Source organism: Chiloscyllium plagiosum, unplaced genomic scaffold (genome assembly GCF_037043375.1).
Source record: "Chiloscyllium plagiosum isolate Xiang-an unplaced genomic scaffold, Cpla_swu_hap1 HiC_scaffold_14, whole genome shotgun sequence".
NCBI lineage: Eukaryota > Metazoa > Chordata > Chondrichthyes > Orectolobiformes > Hemiscylliidae > Chiloscyllium > Chiloscyllium plagiosum.
The window spans coordinates 72786422-72804166 of NW_028270152.1; the positions used below are offsets into that span (position 1 = coordinate 72786422).

At 41.3% G+C, this 17745-nt stretch overlaps 1 protein-coding gene across 4 annotated transcripts in view; it reads right to left on the bottom strand.

Moving 5' to 3' along the window:
* The window catches only part of dock3 (dedicator of cytokinesis 3), a 980202-nt gene that overhangs the window by 327706 nt on the left and 634751 nt on the right, over positions 1-17745 (bottom strand). For all 4 annotated transcript variants that reach the window (XM_043708482.2, XM_043708483.2, XM_043708484.2 and 1 more), the window contains exon 15: positions 11902-12026. In XM_043708482.2, coding sequence (XP_043564417.1) covers positions 11902-12026 — 125 coding nt within the window. The remainder of the gene's footprint in view (positions 1-11901; positions 12027-17745) is intronic.

Sequence of the window (17745 nt, forward strand, 5' to 3'; positions counted from 1 at the left end):
GAGGGATAAAGCGTGGTAGAGTGATAGTAATGGGAAATTCGATAGTCAAAGCTGCTTTTCTGGTCATGGGAGACACTTCAGGATGGTATGTTGTCTCCCCAGTGCCAGGGTCATGGATGTCTCAAAACAGGTACAAGGCATTCTGAAAGGGGAGGGTAAACAGACAGAAGTCATTGTCTAGACTATCACAAATGACATAGGCAGGGAAGAGTGACAAGGTCCTGCAAAGACAATTCAGGTAGTTAGGTAGTAAACTAAATAGCAGGACCTCTAGGGTAGTAATCTTAGGATTCCCTCCTTTGCCACATGCTACTGAGGCTAGGAACAGAGATATAGTACAATGGAACAAATGACTAAACAGCTAGTGTAGGGGAGAGCGCTTTAGATATGTGGATCATTGGGATGCATTAAAGGAAAGCTGGGACCTGTTCATGAAAGATGGGTTGCACCTAAACTGGTTGCATCTTCAGGCAGGGAGGTTTGATAATGCCACTTTGGAGAGTTCAAACTAGTGTGGCAGGGTGCGGTAGGAATCGAAGCAGGTCATTAAGTGCAGAGACTGGGGAAGAGCTTGAGACTAAGGCAAATATGGCTAAGAGGAAGGGCAGTTAGGGAGAGGTTGTTGAGCTCAGCAGAACTGGAGGCGTAGACTCCATTTGCTTCAATACAAAAAGTATAACAGGTCAGGCAGATGAACGTTGAGCTTGAATTAATGCTTGCAATTATAATGTTGTTGCTATCACAGAGACACGGCTGAAAATGGCCAACATTGGCTTAACATTTCTGGATATTGATCTTTTAGATAAGACAGAGGAGGAAGCAAAAAAAGGTGGGGGAGTTGTATTACTGGTTAGGGAGCATATCAAGCTTTGTTGAAGGAGGGCATCCTGGAGGAATCTTATAGCGAGGCATTATGTGTAGTGCTGAGAAATAGGAAGGGTGCAATCACAATACTGGGATAGTACTCAGACCTCCCAGATGCCATTGGGAAATACAGGAAGAGATATGTAGTCAGATTCTGGAAAGATATGAAACTAATATGATTGTTGTGATGGGTGATTTTTAACTTGGCCCATATTGACTGGCATTCCCTTAATGCTATAGGCAACAATTTGTTAGGTGTGTCCAGGAGGGTTTTTTAAAACAATACGTTGATACTCTAGTGAGGGTGGGAGGCATACTAGATCTGATATTGGGAATTGAGCCTGCCAAAGTTTCAGTGGGAGAGCATTTTGGGAATAGTGACCATAATTCCATAGGTTTTTGGATACTTATACATAAGAACAAATTGGGGGAAGGCCTACTATAACCGAATTAGGGAAAATTTGGAGAATGTGGATTGGGAGCAGCTGTTTGAGGGTAAATCCACATGACATCTGAAATATTTTAAAGACCGGTTGATTAGATTGCAGGACAGGTATGTTCCGATGAAAATGAAAGATAGGAATGGCAGGATCTGGGAACTTTGGATGACAGAGGAAATTATCTGCTTGGTCAAAAAAAGAGGAGACAGGCCAAAGGTCTAGGCAACTAAAAACAGACTAAGTCCTTGAAGAATATACAGAATGTAGGGGAAAGCTCAAAGGGGAAATTAGGAGGGCCAAAGGGCCATGAAATGTCCTTTGTCAGCAGGGTTAAGGAGAATCCCAAGGCATTTTCTACATATATTAGGAGCAAAACAGTAGCTATGGAAAGAGTAAGCTTACTCAAGTATGAAGAAGAGAGACGATGTGTGGACCAAGAGGAAATGAGTGAGATCGTTAATGAGAACGTTACACTGATATTCACCAAAAAGACAGACATGAGAAATGTTGAGGGTAGGGCAAGGTGTGTGAATACTCTCAGATAGGTGAACATAATGAAGGAGGACGTGTTGGGTGTCGTGAAACGAATTAAGAAGGACACGTCCCCAGGAGCAGATGGGATATATCCCAAGATATTGTGGGATGCAAGGAAGGAAATATCTGAGGCCTTAACAGATATCCTTGCATTGACTTTGCCCTCAGGCGAGGATCCAGAAGACTGGAGCATGGTCAAGGTTGTTTAAGAAAAGAAACAGCAATAATCCAGATAATTACAGGCTGGTGAGTCTAACATACGGGGTGGGGAAACTGTTGGAGAAGATACTGAGAAAGAGGATTTATTCATATTTGGAAGTGAATGAAATTGTTGGCATGACCTTGTGTGGGTAAGGTCCTGTCTCGCCAACTTGATTGAATTTTTTTAGGACGTGACAAGAATGATTGATGAGGGAAGGCCAGTAGATGTTGTCTACATAGACCATAGTAAGGTACATTTGATAAGGTACTTCATGGCAGGTTGGTACAAAAGGTCAAGTCTCATTAGATCTGTGGTGCGCTGGCTAGGTCATAGAAGACAAAGACTAGTGGTGGAAGGGTGCTTTTCAGAATGAAGATCAGTAAGTAGTGGTGTTGCACAGGGATCAGTACTGGGGCCTTTGTTGTTTGTAATATAGATATATAAAATGATCTGGAGGAAAATGTATGTGGTCTGATTAGTAAGTTTGCTGATGACACAAAAATTGGTGGAGTTGCAGACAGTGAGGTGGGTTGTCAAAGTATAAACAGAGGAACCTCGATTATCCGAATATCAATTATCTGAAAATCAAAATTATCCGAAGGAGAGCTCGAGTTCCCAATAGAAACATTACATCAAAGATGTGTTTCCAACAGTGATCGCATCTTTTGTTTACAGTGATTAAACAAGCACCGTCTCCAAATGACTAACCTCCTGCCCGGTCTCTCTCCCCACACTTTCCCTGGAGTTGTACAGAGGGGTGTACCCTAACCACCCCCCTTCCCCAGATAATGTCTCCAACATTGTCCTGTACAGACCAAACGTGGAACCGGTCAAAAAGTTGCAGTAAAAATGTGTGTGTGTGCGCGTGCACGCGCGTGCGTGCTATTTGGAGACTTACTCCACAAAGGCAGCAGCAGCAGTCTTGTTGGAGAGGGGGTGGAGAGGATGGGGGGGGCGGTTTTGGACAGGGTTGGGGGGCAGGGGATGGTGTTGGATGGGCTTGGTGGGCGGGGTTGGACGGGATTTGGGGGCAGGGGATGGTGTTGGACGGGGGTGGGGGACAGTGTTGGACTGGGTTAGGAGCGGGGGTGGACAGGGGGATGGTGATGGTCAGGTTTGGGGGCAGAGGGTGGAGTTGGCCATGGTTTTGGGACGGGGTGGTGTTGAGGCAGGCACTGGGACGTACGGGGGTCGGTGTTGGATGGGGTTGGGGCGGGGTGGATGGGGGCAGAGGGCAGGGGTTGGATGGGGTTCTGGGGGTAGGTGGAAGGGCGGTGTTGGGGTGGGGGCTCACGTGCTTTGTGCTGGGGGGCGGAGGGCGCTGTTGGGTTTGGGGGGCGGGTGGGGGGCGGTGTTGGGGCTGGGTTCTCGCACAATGTGTGCTGCTGCTAGTCTCCTGAATGGGGAGCAGACTTTAAAAACTCCGAGCCCCAGAGGAAAGGCATTTAATCGATTAACAGAATCATCTGATCAAAATAGTGCCCGCCCATCTTGTTCGGATAATTGAGGTTCCCCTGTAGTGGGATATAGATGGATTGGAGATTTGGGCAGAGGAATGGTAGATGGATTTAATATGGATAAATGCAAGGTGATGCATTTTGGAAGATTAAAATCAGGTGTGAATTATACAATAAATGGCAGAACCCTTAGCAGCATCGATATACAGAGGAATCTGGACGTATTGGTCCACAGATCCATGAAAGTGGCAATAACAGGTGGATAAGCTAATCAAGAAGGAATGCAGCACACTTTTCTTCATCAGCCGGACATTGAATATAAAATCTGACAAGTTACTGAACTTTAGTTTAGTTTGGAATATTTTTTGTAATTCTGGTCACCACACTATGAGAAAGACATGGATGCTAGGTACAGGTTGCACGAAAAGCTTATCATATGTTGCCTGGTCTGAAGGGTTTTAGGTATGAGGAGTGTTTGGATAAACATATTGTTTTCACTGGAAAGACAGAGGCTGAGGGGCAACCTGATAGAGGTTTACAAAATTATGAGAGACATGGATAGAGTGGATAGTCAGAGGCTTTTTCCCAGGGTGGGAAGGTCAACTACAACAGAGCACAGGTTCAAGGTGAGAGAGGGAAACTTTTGGGGAAAATTGCAGGGAAAATGTTTCACAAAAATGGTTGTGGGTGCCTGAATGCACTGCCAGTGGAAGTGGTGAAAGTAGGTACATTAGCAATGTTTAAGGCGTATCTTGATAGACACAAGAAACGGGAGGTGAACAGAGGGATAGAAACCGTGTGTTGGCAATAATTAGCAGGTCTAAATGAGGATTAGGAATCGGTGCATGCCTAGTGGATTGAAGGGCCTGTTTCTGTGCAGTATTATTCTTTGTTCTGCTGGAATGCTTGTCCACTCGGATATCCCTCCATTGTAATTTATTCAAATTGTCTGCTATCCAACTTTAGAAAAGTATTGCATACTGATACAGTCCAACACTTATATTACCATTCTTTGAATTCAATTACCTATTAGTAGCAGTTCGTGGTGTAAGCAATGCTTTTGAGAGATGGATTCATACTTCTGAGTGCATTTCATTCAGGACCGAATCAGCCAAACAGAGATTTTCCTCCCATTTCTCTGGGTATTGAGTATTAAAGTTGAAGGGATAAATATAATGTGCAAAACCACAGTACAGCCAGTCACCTTCTGTTGCAAGAGTCTTTTCTTCTAGCCACCACTGATTTTGTTTTTAAAATCTAAAATACTGACACCAATGTAACGAAGTGAACTAATTTTTTTTCAAAGAAGAATAAGAATCTAAAAGTCCAGAATAATTCAGAAAATGAAAACTTCAGTCTGGAATTTTACACAAGGAAAAGGAGACACTGGGCTGAATTTTACTTTTTTTTGGCTAAGTGCAAGTTGTGTCAAGTTTAGTGAAGAGCTTTTAATGAGAGGCTTGTCGAATTATCTCACTGTATCTTACCAGAAGAATCTTGTCTCTGTCCATTTGGTGTCTCTCACATATGATTCCAACCCTATTTTACTACACGCTGTTGCCAGAACAGGTTGCCACTGCTGGGATATCCCAGAATTAACTAGCATCTGTTGTCCTACATAATCTTTTAACAGGTGGTTGTGCACTCAGACAGGCACTGTCAGGTCAGAACTGCCCTCCATTATTCCTGAAATTTGTCACAGAGATGGTAGGCAGGGGGAAATTGGCACATCACTTTGAGGGGCAGGGTTCTGGAGGTCCTGCTGGACATTGTAGAGTGAAGCAGTCTTTCTCTTCTCTCAGGGCTAGTAGTGGAGGCCACAAAACTAGACCCTATCAGCTTGATCTGAGATTAACACCAAGATTAGAAAAGTCTGAGCCATTTGGAAGAGTGACAAACATTGTAGCGAGAAGGTCAATGTCCTCCCGCATTCTGTCAGATAACTCACACTTACTCTATCTCTACTACTGTAAGAAAAAACCTCCACCATGGCTCATGCTTTACCACCCTCACTACTGTCTGCAATATGTGTCCTCACTTGCTGTCAGCACCTTCAATCCCTGGTACCACTAACTCTGCATGCCCTCTGTGCTGCTTACTCACTATGCTGCTAACAAACCTAACAAAAACAGTAATTGCTGGAAACGCTCATCAGGTCTGGCAGCATCTGTGAACAGAAATCAGAGTTAACGTTTCAAGTCCAGTGACCCTTCCTCAGAAATGGAACTGGAACTGCAACTAACAAACCTATGCCACCCTACTTTATGAAATCCCATCCAAACATTCTTCTATTCCTCTCTCAAGTACTTATTTGCAAATTTCATGAATGCATTTATGGTATTTGTCCCTGAGTAAATATGTCCCTGTTGACTTCCTCGTTGATTTTGGTATGAAAAAGGGCAGAATCTTTCAGGTCCATCTGCAGCTTGAAGGGCAGGTAGAGGTAAGTAATTGAGGTAAGATTGAGGGTGGCAAAAATATTGGTTTCCTGATAGTGGGTTGAAGGTTTAATGCTAAGTTTGCAGAACCTTTCAGATGAGTTGAGTTTTCTTCTTTCACATTCACTCACATTTCATGATCAGCTCAGCCTACTTAATTAAGTTCATGGATGTAATCCTGTTAGGCAGAGGCTGGAAACACATTCATAAACATAACCATATATACTTGGTATGCATTTGGCAAGTAGACTGATTCTGCTAAATTCTGGGATAACAAACCTCTTCAGCAACATGGTTCCTTCAAAACCAAGTTTTTTTTTGTGCAAATGCTTTCAGTGAAAGTGGTGAAACTCCACTGGATCAACCAGAATCAAGAGAATCTCATTTGTTCTTATAGAGTCATAGAGATTCTTCTGTCCAACTCATCCATGGTGACCAGACACTGTAAATTAATCTAGTCCAGTTTGCCAACATCCCTGAACCCTTCTTATTCATATACTTATCCAGATGTCTGTTAAATGTTGTAATTATACTAGCCTCCATCACCCCCTCTGGCAGCTCATTCCATACATGCATCATTCTCCGTGTGAAAAAGTTGCCCCTTAGGTTCCTTTCAAATCTTTCCCCTCTCACCTTAAACCTATGCCCTTTATTTCTGAACTCCCCTACCGTGGGGAAAAGACTTTGTCTATTCACTCCATGATTTTATGAACTTCTATAAGTCACCTCTCAGCCTCTGACACTCCAGTGAAAATAGGCCCAGCCTAATCAACCTCTCCCTATTCTGAAATTCTACAACCCTGACAACATCCTTGTAAATCTTTTCTGAACCATTTCAAGTTTCACCATCTCCTTCCTATAACAAGTATTAAACATTTGGAATGTAAAAGATGAAACCTGATTAGGTCCACAAGCCTGCTTATAAGGCAGCCACACTCACTGATTGCAACAAACCTGACTGGGATAGTCGAACGGGAGCTTAGCTCAAAAAGAGCTCAGCTGAAAATGTTCAGATATCGATGGGGTAAGTAGAAGTTAAAGATTTTGGGCTATCAGGGACACTGAAAGGATCCTCGGGAATGGAAGGAGGAAATCACAGTGATACTGACAAACAGGACAAAGATGGAAGGGATAGGGACGAAGAGGACAAGGAGGGAGACATTTAAGGGGGAAAACAAAATAGGGTAATTAGTTGTGCTGGGGACAGAGAAAGAGCAGGAAAACCAAAAAGGGGTGATGTAAAACTAAGACTGGGCATGGAGATGCGTTTGGAAGTAGAATCAGCGGGCAGTACAAGAGCAATGAGAGAGACAATGAAATGACAGATAGTAATTCAGGAGATTGAAGAAGGGTAACGGCGGTGATAAAGGAAAGACTAGCCACAGAGATAGGGATGGAATTGTAGAGGAAGAGGATAAAGGGTGAATGAATTGAATGAAAAGTTAACAATCACCATCTTTCTCCTAAATCAGCTTGCAAAAGAAAGCATTTCAGAGAATCCATAGTATAAATGGGAAAGTTAAAAATCACACAACACCAGGTTATAGTCCAACAGGTTTAATTGGAAGCACACTAGCTTTCGGAGCGACGCTCCTTCATCAGGTGATTGTGGAGGGCTCGATCGTAACACAGAATTTATAGCAAAAATTCGCAGTGTGATGTAACTGAAATTATACATTGAAAAACTGATTGTCTGTTAAGCCTTTCATCTGTTAGAATACAGTGATAGTTTCACTTCTTTCATGTGTAAATTACAAAACCCTTTTTTTTAAAAGTTGCATTCTCGGGTTAGCTGTTAACAATGGTGATAGCTAGACAATATGTTGAAGGTGTTAGCCCCCTGTGTTCTCTGTCTATGACCTGATGTTTAGATTGATTCTAATCTAAAAAGTGAGATAACAGAGTGGAAAGCTAGTGTGCTTCCAATTAAACCAGTTGGACTATAACCTGGTGTTTTGTGATTTTTAACTTTGTACACCCCTGTCCAACACCGGCATCTCCGAATTATAAATGGGAAGTCTGTGTGCATGTGTTCCTATGCAGCATAAATACATCCTGAGGGAATCGGAATAGAAACTAAAAAAGTACCATTGCTCGAGCATTTAATTAAGTGCATTGAAGGGAAGCACTCACTGCAGGGCAAAGTGAACAAGCACTATCAACACCTAACACCAACAAATCAATCATATTCAGTGACTCATTTAACTCTGAGAAGGGGGAAACATAAGACTCACCAAGTGTTGATGTTGGTGAGGGAGGATTTCCCACATGCAACACTGCAGGCCATGTCTTTGAAAATGAAGGAAAATTGGATAAAACTATTATGCAAACTAAAAATTCCAAGGTTGTAAGGAATAATGAAAGAGAATAATGAAATCCACTCAGAGTAAAATTGAGCTAATTGCTCAATGAATGAAAGCAATATAAAGATCAAGTCTACCAAAAGGCTGGAAATGGCAGAATGAGGAAGAGAAAAAACAATCATGGATCATGGGTCATGTACTCTCCATGCACCTTTCTAGGTGACTCCAGGGAATTTTTCTTCTCAGATCAGTATTTCGATGCCAGATATTTGACCAGCTTAACCTAACAATACTGTGGTTAAGGATGTGGAGGCTGAAGAGAGGAAGGAGGAATGTCCATGGCAAATAAAACCAGAAACATGAGGCTAAGGGTCTGTAGCTGTAGACAAGCAAGCAGTGTCAGAATAGAGAAACAGAGTTTTCAACAGTGTTGAGCAGTGTACTGAAAGGGTGTACCAAAGACATTACAGCTACCAGTAGACTAGTGGAAGGCAGTTCCAGAAATGTCTTTGTATGATGAGGGATGCATTCTCTTCCATTTGTCACTGCCTGCAGGCAGACGTGTTGTGTGCATCTAGGGAGGCAGCACTATGGCTACGCCGCTGAAGATCACAATAGGATTGAACTTCCTACACACAAACTCATTTTCAAAATTCAACTGGGGACATGTGTTGTGTTTTCTGATTGGCAACCCACAAATGGATTCATAAGTCAATCAATGACATTGACAGGAACGCAATATTGTTTTCCAGTTCACCATAGACCCACAGAGTCAAGATACCTAGTTGTCAGATTTGCAGCTGACTTTGAGGATGCTTGCTGATTGCCTTGTTAGCATGCTTCAAGTGACTTTGGCATGCCTCCTCTGGTGATCCAGGACAAAGAGGGTCGTCTGCATACAAGCAACCATCATAGAGGCATTTGGGTCCCTTGCAGAGGAGAGGTGATTCAGCAGAGCATCTTTCAAGTATCCTGACATGATGACCTCTGTATTCAGGTCTGTTGCTCCTCCTTCTGGTCGGTGTCCCCGATGGTGTGAAGGTCTGGTACTCACCTGGCTGGGCCTAACTCTCCGTGGCGATCACCACCTGTTGCCTGAAAACTCAGCAACTGGAAATAGCATTAATCAAAATACAATAGCTGGATTATCTCAGCTTCAGTTCCATATATTAATTTATGCTGCCAAACTCAAAATATGATTTGGAGATGCTGGTGTTGGACTGGGGTGTACAAAGTTAAAAATTACACAACACCAGGTTATAGTCCAACAGGTTTAATTGGAAGCACACTAGCTTTCGGAGAGACGCTCCTTCATCAGGTGATTGTCAGGACAATTGTGCTTCCAATAAAACCTGTTGGACTATAACCTGGTGTTGTGTAATTTTTAACTTTAAACTCAAAGTACATTACTAATTTGTGAAGCACTGATTGAATAAGCAAAAGTATATTCAATTCAAACCAACTAAATTGGACAGGAGAGAAACAAAACAGAGATTGTACAGTTGATTGATGGAGAAACTCCCTAAAAAATCCAAAATATCTATTTCCTGCAATGTTCACCTGATCAACCTCAAATCCTTTTTCATGCATCTTAAAGTTTTGCACCTGTGCCCCAACCTGCTCATCAATTCAATCCCAGTTCTTCAACAGTTCAAATTTTAATTCTTATTGTCACATTTTAGTTATTTCATGGCTTTACTCTTCCTATGTTTGGAATCTTCTCTTGCAGTCAAGTCTCTGTTTATGTCACACCACCAGTTTGAGCCCACTTGCTTCAACCCATCAATGGTAGCCATATCCGCACAAATCCCATGTTCTTAAATTCCTTCGTGTACCTCTTCTTGACACTCCAAACTTTCACATCAGTTAACTTCTGGGTAACTGTACAATTGAACCCTCACCTCCACCTATGGACCCCTGAAAAACCCACTTGACTACCCTAACTTGCCCTACTAGGCACGGTGGCTCAGTGGTTAGTGCTGCTGCCTCACAGTGCCAGTGACCCAGGTGCGATCCCAGCCTCGGACGACTGTCTGTGTGGAGTTTGCACATTCTCCCCATGTCTGCGTGGGTTTCCTCTAGGTGCTCTGGTTTCCTCCCACAATCCAAAGACGTACAGGTTAGGTGGATTGGCCATACTAAATTGCCCATAATATGTAGTTTAGGTGCATTAGTCAGGGGTAAATGCAGAGTAATGGGGAATGGGTTTGGGTGGGACATTAAAAAAGAGTGGGCAGCACGGTGGCTCAGTGGCTAGCACTGCTGCCTCATAGCACCTGGGTTCGATTCCAGCCTTGGGTGACTGTGTGGAGTTTGTGTATTCTCCCTGCGTCTGCATGGGTTTCCTCCTCGTGTTTTGGTTTCCTCAAAAATCCAAAGAAGTGCAGGTTAGGTGAATTGGCTATGCTAAATTGCTCATAATGTTCAGGGATGTGTAGGTTAGGTGCATTGATTAGGGGTGAATATAGGATAATAGGGTGGAAGAATGGGTCTGGGTGGGTTACTCTTCGGAGGGTTGGTGTAGATTTGTTGGGCCAAAGGGCCTGCTTCCATACTATAGGGATTCTATTCTATAACCCAACCTTACTAGAACTCACAACTCAAAACTTTTGAATTCTCTGGCTACCCTCTGACTCAATCTGACTTGACCACATGACCTGACTGCTTCTGACTCCCGATTTCCCCTAACCTGCTCTTCTCCAACTTGAACTGATTATACCCCATCACTTGACTTGTCCTTGAAACTCTCCTAACATCTCCCCTAATCCTCTGACTATTCTCCTAACTGGGTCCCATCTTCAAAGTTGATATGACTACCCTATTACCACCCGACCCAACTGCTAACATACTGCCTACCAGTACTACCTCCCACATCAACCACATGCGATCCTTCCCCCTTACCTACTTATCTCATTCATCCTGATTCACTACAACACTGAAAAGCTGTGTAAATGAATTAATGTATTTAGTTTGAGAGTGAATAAACATTTAACAAAATAAAGCAGCTAATGCCATAAAAAGGTAACATGCTTTGACTTTTCATGATAATTCAGTACGAGGGAAGACTTTGATTTTAGATAGACTGCATTTTTTTAAGAGACCAAGTTCACTAGTTCCAGGCAGAAATGTGGAGCGGCATTGCTGCAAAAAGATGTAAGAGCAGGGTGGCAAACCAATGGTGATTACCACTCCTTAGAAGATTCAGGCCAATACATTTTTCAGCGGAATGAATGATAGTGCCCTGCAGTGGGAATTCTTGGCAGCATTCTCTTTTCTCACTCGAAAGTATTGAAGGCCGATGTTATTATCCCTCAATACTGACACCCTGGTTGAGGTTATTTAATTCAGCGCAGGATGAAGTTCATTTGACTCCTCTCTGCCTTGAATGGGCAACTCTGAATTCATTCCTACTGATTCAAGTGCATTCAATTTAAATAAAGAAGAAAAAAACCTACACTCTATGAATTCATCCTATGACTATCTCTGCTAATTTGATTTCCCCAATGTACATGAAGATTAAAGTTACCTGTGTATAGTGTACTGCCTTTGTTACACATACTCATCATTTCCTGATTTATTCTCTTCCTTACCGTATAGTACTGGTATCTACATTTTCTAACTGAGCATCAAGAGAACTTCTCAGCAAGTGTAAAAAAATCTTACCTTGAGTGTCTCTCCATCTGCATAAAGGACGTAAACCGTTATTTCTATGTTTTTCTGTACACTCTTTCCACCTCTCTCAAAATCTCCTCGTTCCAATGTCAGATACAAATCATTTCTGATGTCACCTGCAGGATAGTCACATAACATGCCCCAAAATGTTACTTTGATAAATTTAACAGGAATAGCGTAAAAATGATGGGTGAATTTGCAGGTCAGCTACACTTAAACCACAGCAGTGAAGTTAATCTAAACAATGGATCGTGCAGGGTCGGTATCTGACTGAAAAGAAGCATATAGTCAGTGAGATATATATGCCACTCCTACAGCTCAATGAACGACCCCACCTAAAATTCTAACCTACCTTTCTTTAGATACTGACTGCCATACTATGTAATCCTAGTATTTTCTGTTTCTTATATCTCCAGTAACTGCACTTTTTTGTTCCACTTATATAAACATGGCAAAATGTCTTACATGATTCTTTGCCAGCAATGTGGAAAGGAGAGCATGAAATGATTATGGTTGGTGAAGTATTGATGCTACATTACATTGCTGACTCTACCTAACGTTATGATTTATTATACATTTACAAAACATTAAGTCAAAATTGTTGAATTTCCACTGGAAAAATTGCCAAGCCAACTCATCTGGGGAAGTCAGTGGTGATATCCTTGGACAGTCCATATCACAGTAGAGGAGGTATTGGATGTATTAGAATAGATGAAGGTGGATTAATCTGCTGTCCTGACCAGATATATCCAGGAACCCTGCAAATGGCTAGAGAAGAAACTGCGGGGGCCCTGGTTGATATTTTTGCATTATTGTTAGCCACGGGTGAGGTCTCGGAAGACTAGAGGGCTGCGAAAGTTGTGCCATTATTCAAAAAGGGCTGCAAAGAAAAACCTGGGAAATACAGACCAGTAAGCCTAATATCTGTGGTGGGTAGGTTACTTGAGAAGATTCTGAGGGACAAGATATCCATGGATTTGGAAAGACAGGGTGTGATTAGGAATAGTCAGTATGGCTTTGTGTGTGGAAGATTATATCTCACAAATTTGTTAGAGTTCTTTGATGAAGTGACCAGGAAGGTTGATGAGGGCAGGACGGTACATATAGTCTACATGGAACTTTTGATAAAGTTCTAAATGGATGGCTGCTCTGGAAGGTTAGATCGCATGGAATCCAGGGGGACCAGGCAAATTGAATACACAATTGGCTTAATGGTAGAAAGCAGAGGGTAATAGTGAAAGGATGCTTGTCGGACTGGAGGCCTGTGACTAGTGGTGTATCTCAGGGGTCAGTGCTGGGTCCATTGCTGTTTGTTATCCATGTCAATGATTTGGATGAGAACATATAAGGCATGACTAGTAAGTTTTGCAGATGACACTAAAATAGACGGTATCGTGGATAGTGAGGAAGGTTATCAGAAATTGCAGCAGGATTTTGATAGTCTGGGGAAGTAGGCTGAGAAATGGCCAATAGAGTTTAATATGTAAGTATGAGATGTGCATTTTGGAAAGTCAAACCAAAATAGGAGTTTCAATGGTGAATGGTAGGCCCTTAATGAGTGCAGTGGGACAGAGGGGCTTTGGAGTTCAGGCGCACGATTTGCTGAAAATGGAGTCACACATTGACAGGGCAGTGAAGAAGGCTTTTGGCACATTGGCCTTCAATAGTCAGGGCACTGAGTATAGAAATTGGGAAGTTATGTTGCAGTTGTACAGGACACTGGTGAGACTGCACTTGGAGTATTGTGTTCGGTTTTGGTTACCTTGCTAAAGGAAGGGTGTTATTAAACTGGAAAGGGTGCAGAAGAAATTTGCAAGGATGTTGCGAGGACTGAAGGGACTGCTATGGAGTGCCATTGGACAAGTTAGGACCTTTTTCTTTACAGCGTAGGAGACTGAGGGATGAGGTCTTATAGAAGTGTAAGATCATGACAGGAATGGATAGGGTGAATGCACTCAGTCTTTCACCCAGGGTTGGGGAATTGAGGACTAGAGGCCACCAGATTAAGATAAAAGGGGAAAGAATAAATGGGTACCTAAGAGGCAGCTTTTTTACACAGAGGGTGACATGCACTTGGAATGAGCTGCCAGCGGAAGTGGTTGAGGCGGGTATATTAACAACATTTAAAAAGCATTTGGACAAAAACATGGATAGGAAAGGTTTAAGAGAATGTAGGCCAAGTGCAGGGAAAGGGGGTTGGCGTGGATGGACATTTTGGTCAGCACAGACCAGTTTGGGTCGAAGGACCTGCCTCCGTACTATAGGGCTCGATGACTTGATATTGCATTTCTGGTTTATGAAGTTGCTCGGATAGTTGAGAGTAACCGTGTTTGGTGGAGGCTGTTCCAACAATTAATTGTGCCTCATAATTCCAAATCAATCCTTTTAAGTAGTTTTTAAAAACCTGTATATAGCCCTTTTACTGCAATATAAAAAAGATGGTGCTAATGTCTCTATGAGGTAATCTTTCCTTGTAGTAATAAAGAGATAGATAAATGGTAGTTCTGAATGTTGTTCAAAACATTTCATGTTTTTTTTAACTTCTGATCCATACAGCAGGGATATGTTACTCTGAAGTTCTGATTGTGATTCTGAATGTCTACACGCAATTCCAATGCAGATATGGGAGTTTGAGAAGGAACTGCCCAAGATGTACAACCACTTCTATTTTATTAGAAGCAAATCTTAAATAATGTAAGCCAAGTGGACAATTTTTCAGAATCCCAAGCCAGTCCTTATAGCCCTATTAGGTACTCAGTCACAGTAAACTGAGAGTCAATAATTTGAGCTCGATGTGTGGCAGATAGCTTCTCTGTACAAATGGTTTATCAAAAGTAGTAAATAGATGGTCATATGTAATTTTGTTTCTGGCTAGTGATCAGTAGGTACGTTAAACATATTACAAGGAAAATACAGCGTAATAATGGACCATTTGGTCCAGATACTTAGTTGGTGTCTATATTCTGTGCGAGTTGACATGGAGAAAGATCCTTGGATTTTTGCAATTTCATGTCAACACTTTTGTTTCCAGTGTTTGTCAATTGTTTTTGGTTCTTTGTGATTCACAATCATTTTCAGTCAATTTAAAATAATCAACCATTTGAACAAAATCATCTTCCGTGTATTGATTGCAGCAAGTTTAAAGTTTAGTTACTTTTTATTTGAGATTGATAATTCCAGTTACACTGTTTTCAAATCATCTCTGCAGTTCTCTCTGAATACGAAGTTGGAAGCTCTGAATTTACAAGAAAATGAAGATATACAATTTTTGGGGTCTCTGAGCTGGCCTTGGTTTCCAGTTGTCTTTCACTTAGTTGAGGAATCAGTGAACATGGGAGTTTACAAGTCTCTGATTTAAATTTTGACACACATATACAAGAAAAAAATGTCTCAGTTTCAATTTAACTCTGGTAAAGCAAGGCCCAGAAAGATCTCAGATAGGAAATGTACATGATGGTGGGCTCCTGATTCTTAATCTTGCCAACAAATGGGTGTGGTATGTTTGAGGAAAGATTGAAAGACTTTTAAATTGCTTACATATCTGGACAAAAGGAAGTGTAACTAAAACCTATTAGTTTCTGCAATGGGGGCTATTTCCTTCTTGCTAATTTGCTCCCATTAACACTGTAAATAAACAGTTCCTCAGAAGTTCTGAATGCAACTTTACCAATAGGTTTTCCTCCGATGTCATAGGTGAATGGACTCAGTGAAGACTGTTAGGTTAACTTGTCCATGCTGACAGTTAAGATAATGGTTCCTGTGCAAATGGTTAGACACTCGGACCTACCCTCCTAATTTTAATGCCTGTGTACTCTGAAATCATTTTGTTTGCATCATTATGTTCCAATGTATTGCAATCTAGTATAATGAATGGAATACAGTATTATGCCTGCAATTAGAGCCAGGTGAAATGAAATAGTTTGTTCCCTGCCTCCAGGAGTCCAATGTTGCGTACTGGTCACAAAATATTCCTGAATAAGCAAAGAGAGCTTAAATAGATTGCAAACTGGTTTGGCAGCAGAATGCAAAAGATAATGGTGGATGGGTAAGAGTCTATGGGGAGTGGGGAGGGGACACTGACCTGTAAATTTTGACCAGCCTCTGCTCCGGATCCATTACTTGGCTTGAAAATAATGTGGAGGAGGATGCCTCTAATAATATGATTAAAATCAAATACACATATTTTCATGCCTCACTGTGTTCACTTTTACAGCTCCAAAACCTGGCCAGTATTTGCTGTGCAATTGTTAACACAAATAATACACTAAATTGAGGAATCTTAGCCAATTTTGTCCGTACAAGCCCAGAGGATGTTATAGTTAAGTGTTGTAAGCCAGATTAAGTCAGCCTACTCAGGATAAAAACGATGAATCTGGGAGCCTTGTAGTTTGATAAATTTATGAAATCATCAAGGAAGGTTCAACAATGCACAATTACAAAACCCAGGCTGTGGAGATGTTAGTCCACCCAAAAAAGTGCAACCATTGCACCACTTAGCAGTAAAAGCACTTAAAATATGAACATTATGAAGCTGAACTTGTCCATAATAGAATACTGTTAACAAACTTGGCATGCATGGTCACCCTAATATCCCCATCATTCACTTGTCATTTGAATATTAACATATGTTGACTTAAAATGCCAATAATGCTGCTGAAGATAAAGTTAATATACACAAATTTCATGATAACCTTTCTATATCTATGTAGATGCCAGGGAGAATTTTGTTCATGTGCACTAAAACTGACATAGTACATGGGTTTGTGCTTTGAAGCAAAGGAAATATCTTTATATTCAACCGCACAATGCAGTATTTAGCTACTTTCAAGTATTTACCTACTTTCTACTCGTCTTTATAAATTGGAACAAACAAACTCATAGGTGCAGTAAAATGAACAGTGACATTTACACTTCATGTTTGAGACAAGAAGAAATCTGAACAGTAGTGCTTAGTGTAAAATATTTGAAATACTTGATTATGCCCAATTTACTCATGTATCTTTCCTAATTGGTAAAATCAACAATGCAGGGACTGAGAGTGTGCTGACAAATTAGAAATGAAATAATGGTAGTACTGCTTCAGGAATACTATAATTTTATAAGACTAGAAAGTACAATACTTGCAGCCAATACTTTTGAGCTGTCAACACACATTTCTGGTTTTAAACTTTCTTTCATTACAAAATAAAGAACAATTCCATCTGAACTCATTAATTATTCATCCAATACAGTCTCACAGAATAGCTTGAACATGCTGTAGCTGTTCTGAGTCAAGGACTCTAACTTTTTTGTTGGGTTTTATTAAAATATTTTGTAACTTGCTGTGTTCTATAGAGTCCAAAGTTGTGAAGATTCTATCACAATAGTATTATGAAAGGCAGTTGTTTTAGAATAAATAATGTTTAAACATGGTGTGGTGATCAATGTTCAAATGCAAAGAACTGCCCTAGATGTGCGGTACTCTTCGAAATGAAGAATAATCCAATAACATTGAATGGAATCTTTTGCTTCAGCAATCAGTAGCACAATGACAACAAATAGAATCAAATAATTCTACAGTACAGAAAGAGGCCATTCGACCCATCATGTCTGTACTGGTTCTCAAAACAGCTACCCAACTAATCCTATTCTCAAACCCTATCTCCATAGCCCTCTAAGTTCATCAATTTCAAAGATACATCCAGTTCTCTCTTGACCTTGCTGGGTAATCTGTTTCCACCACTTTCCTAAGCAGGCGTTCTAATTCAATTCTCTGAGTAAAGAACTCAACACTCCTTATCTCACTCCTAGCTCTTATGCTGAAATTGTGACTCCCAATTAATGACATACCAACTG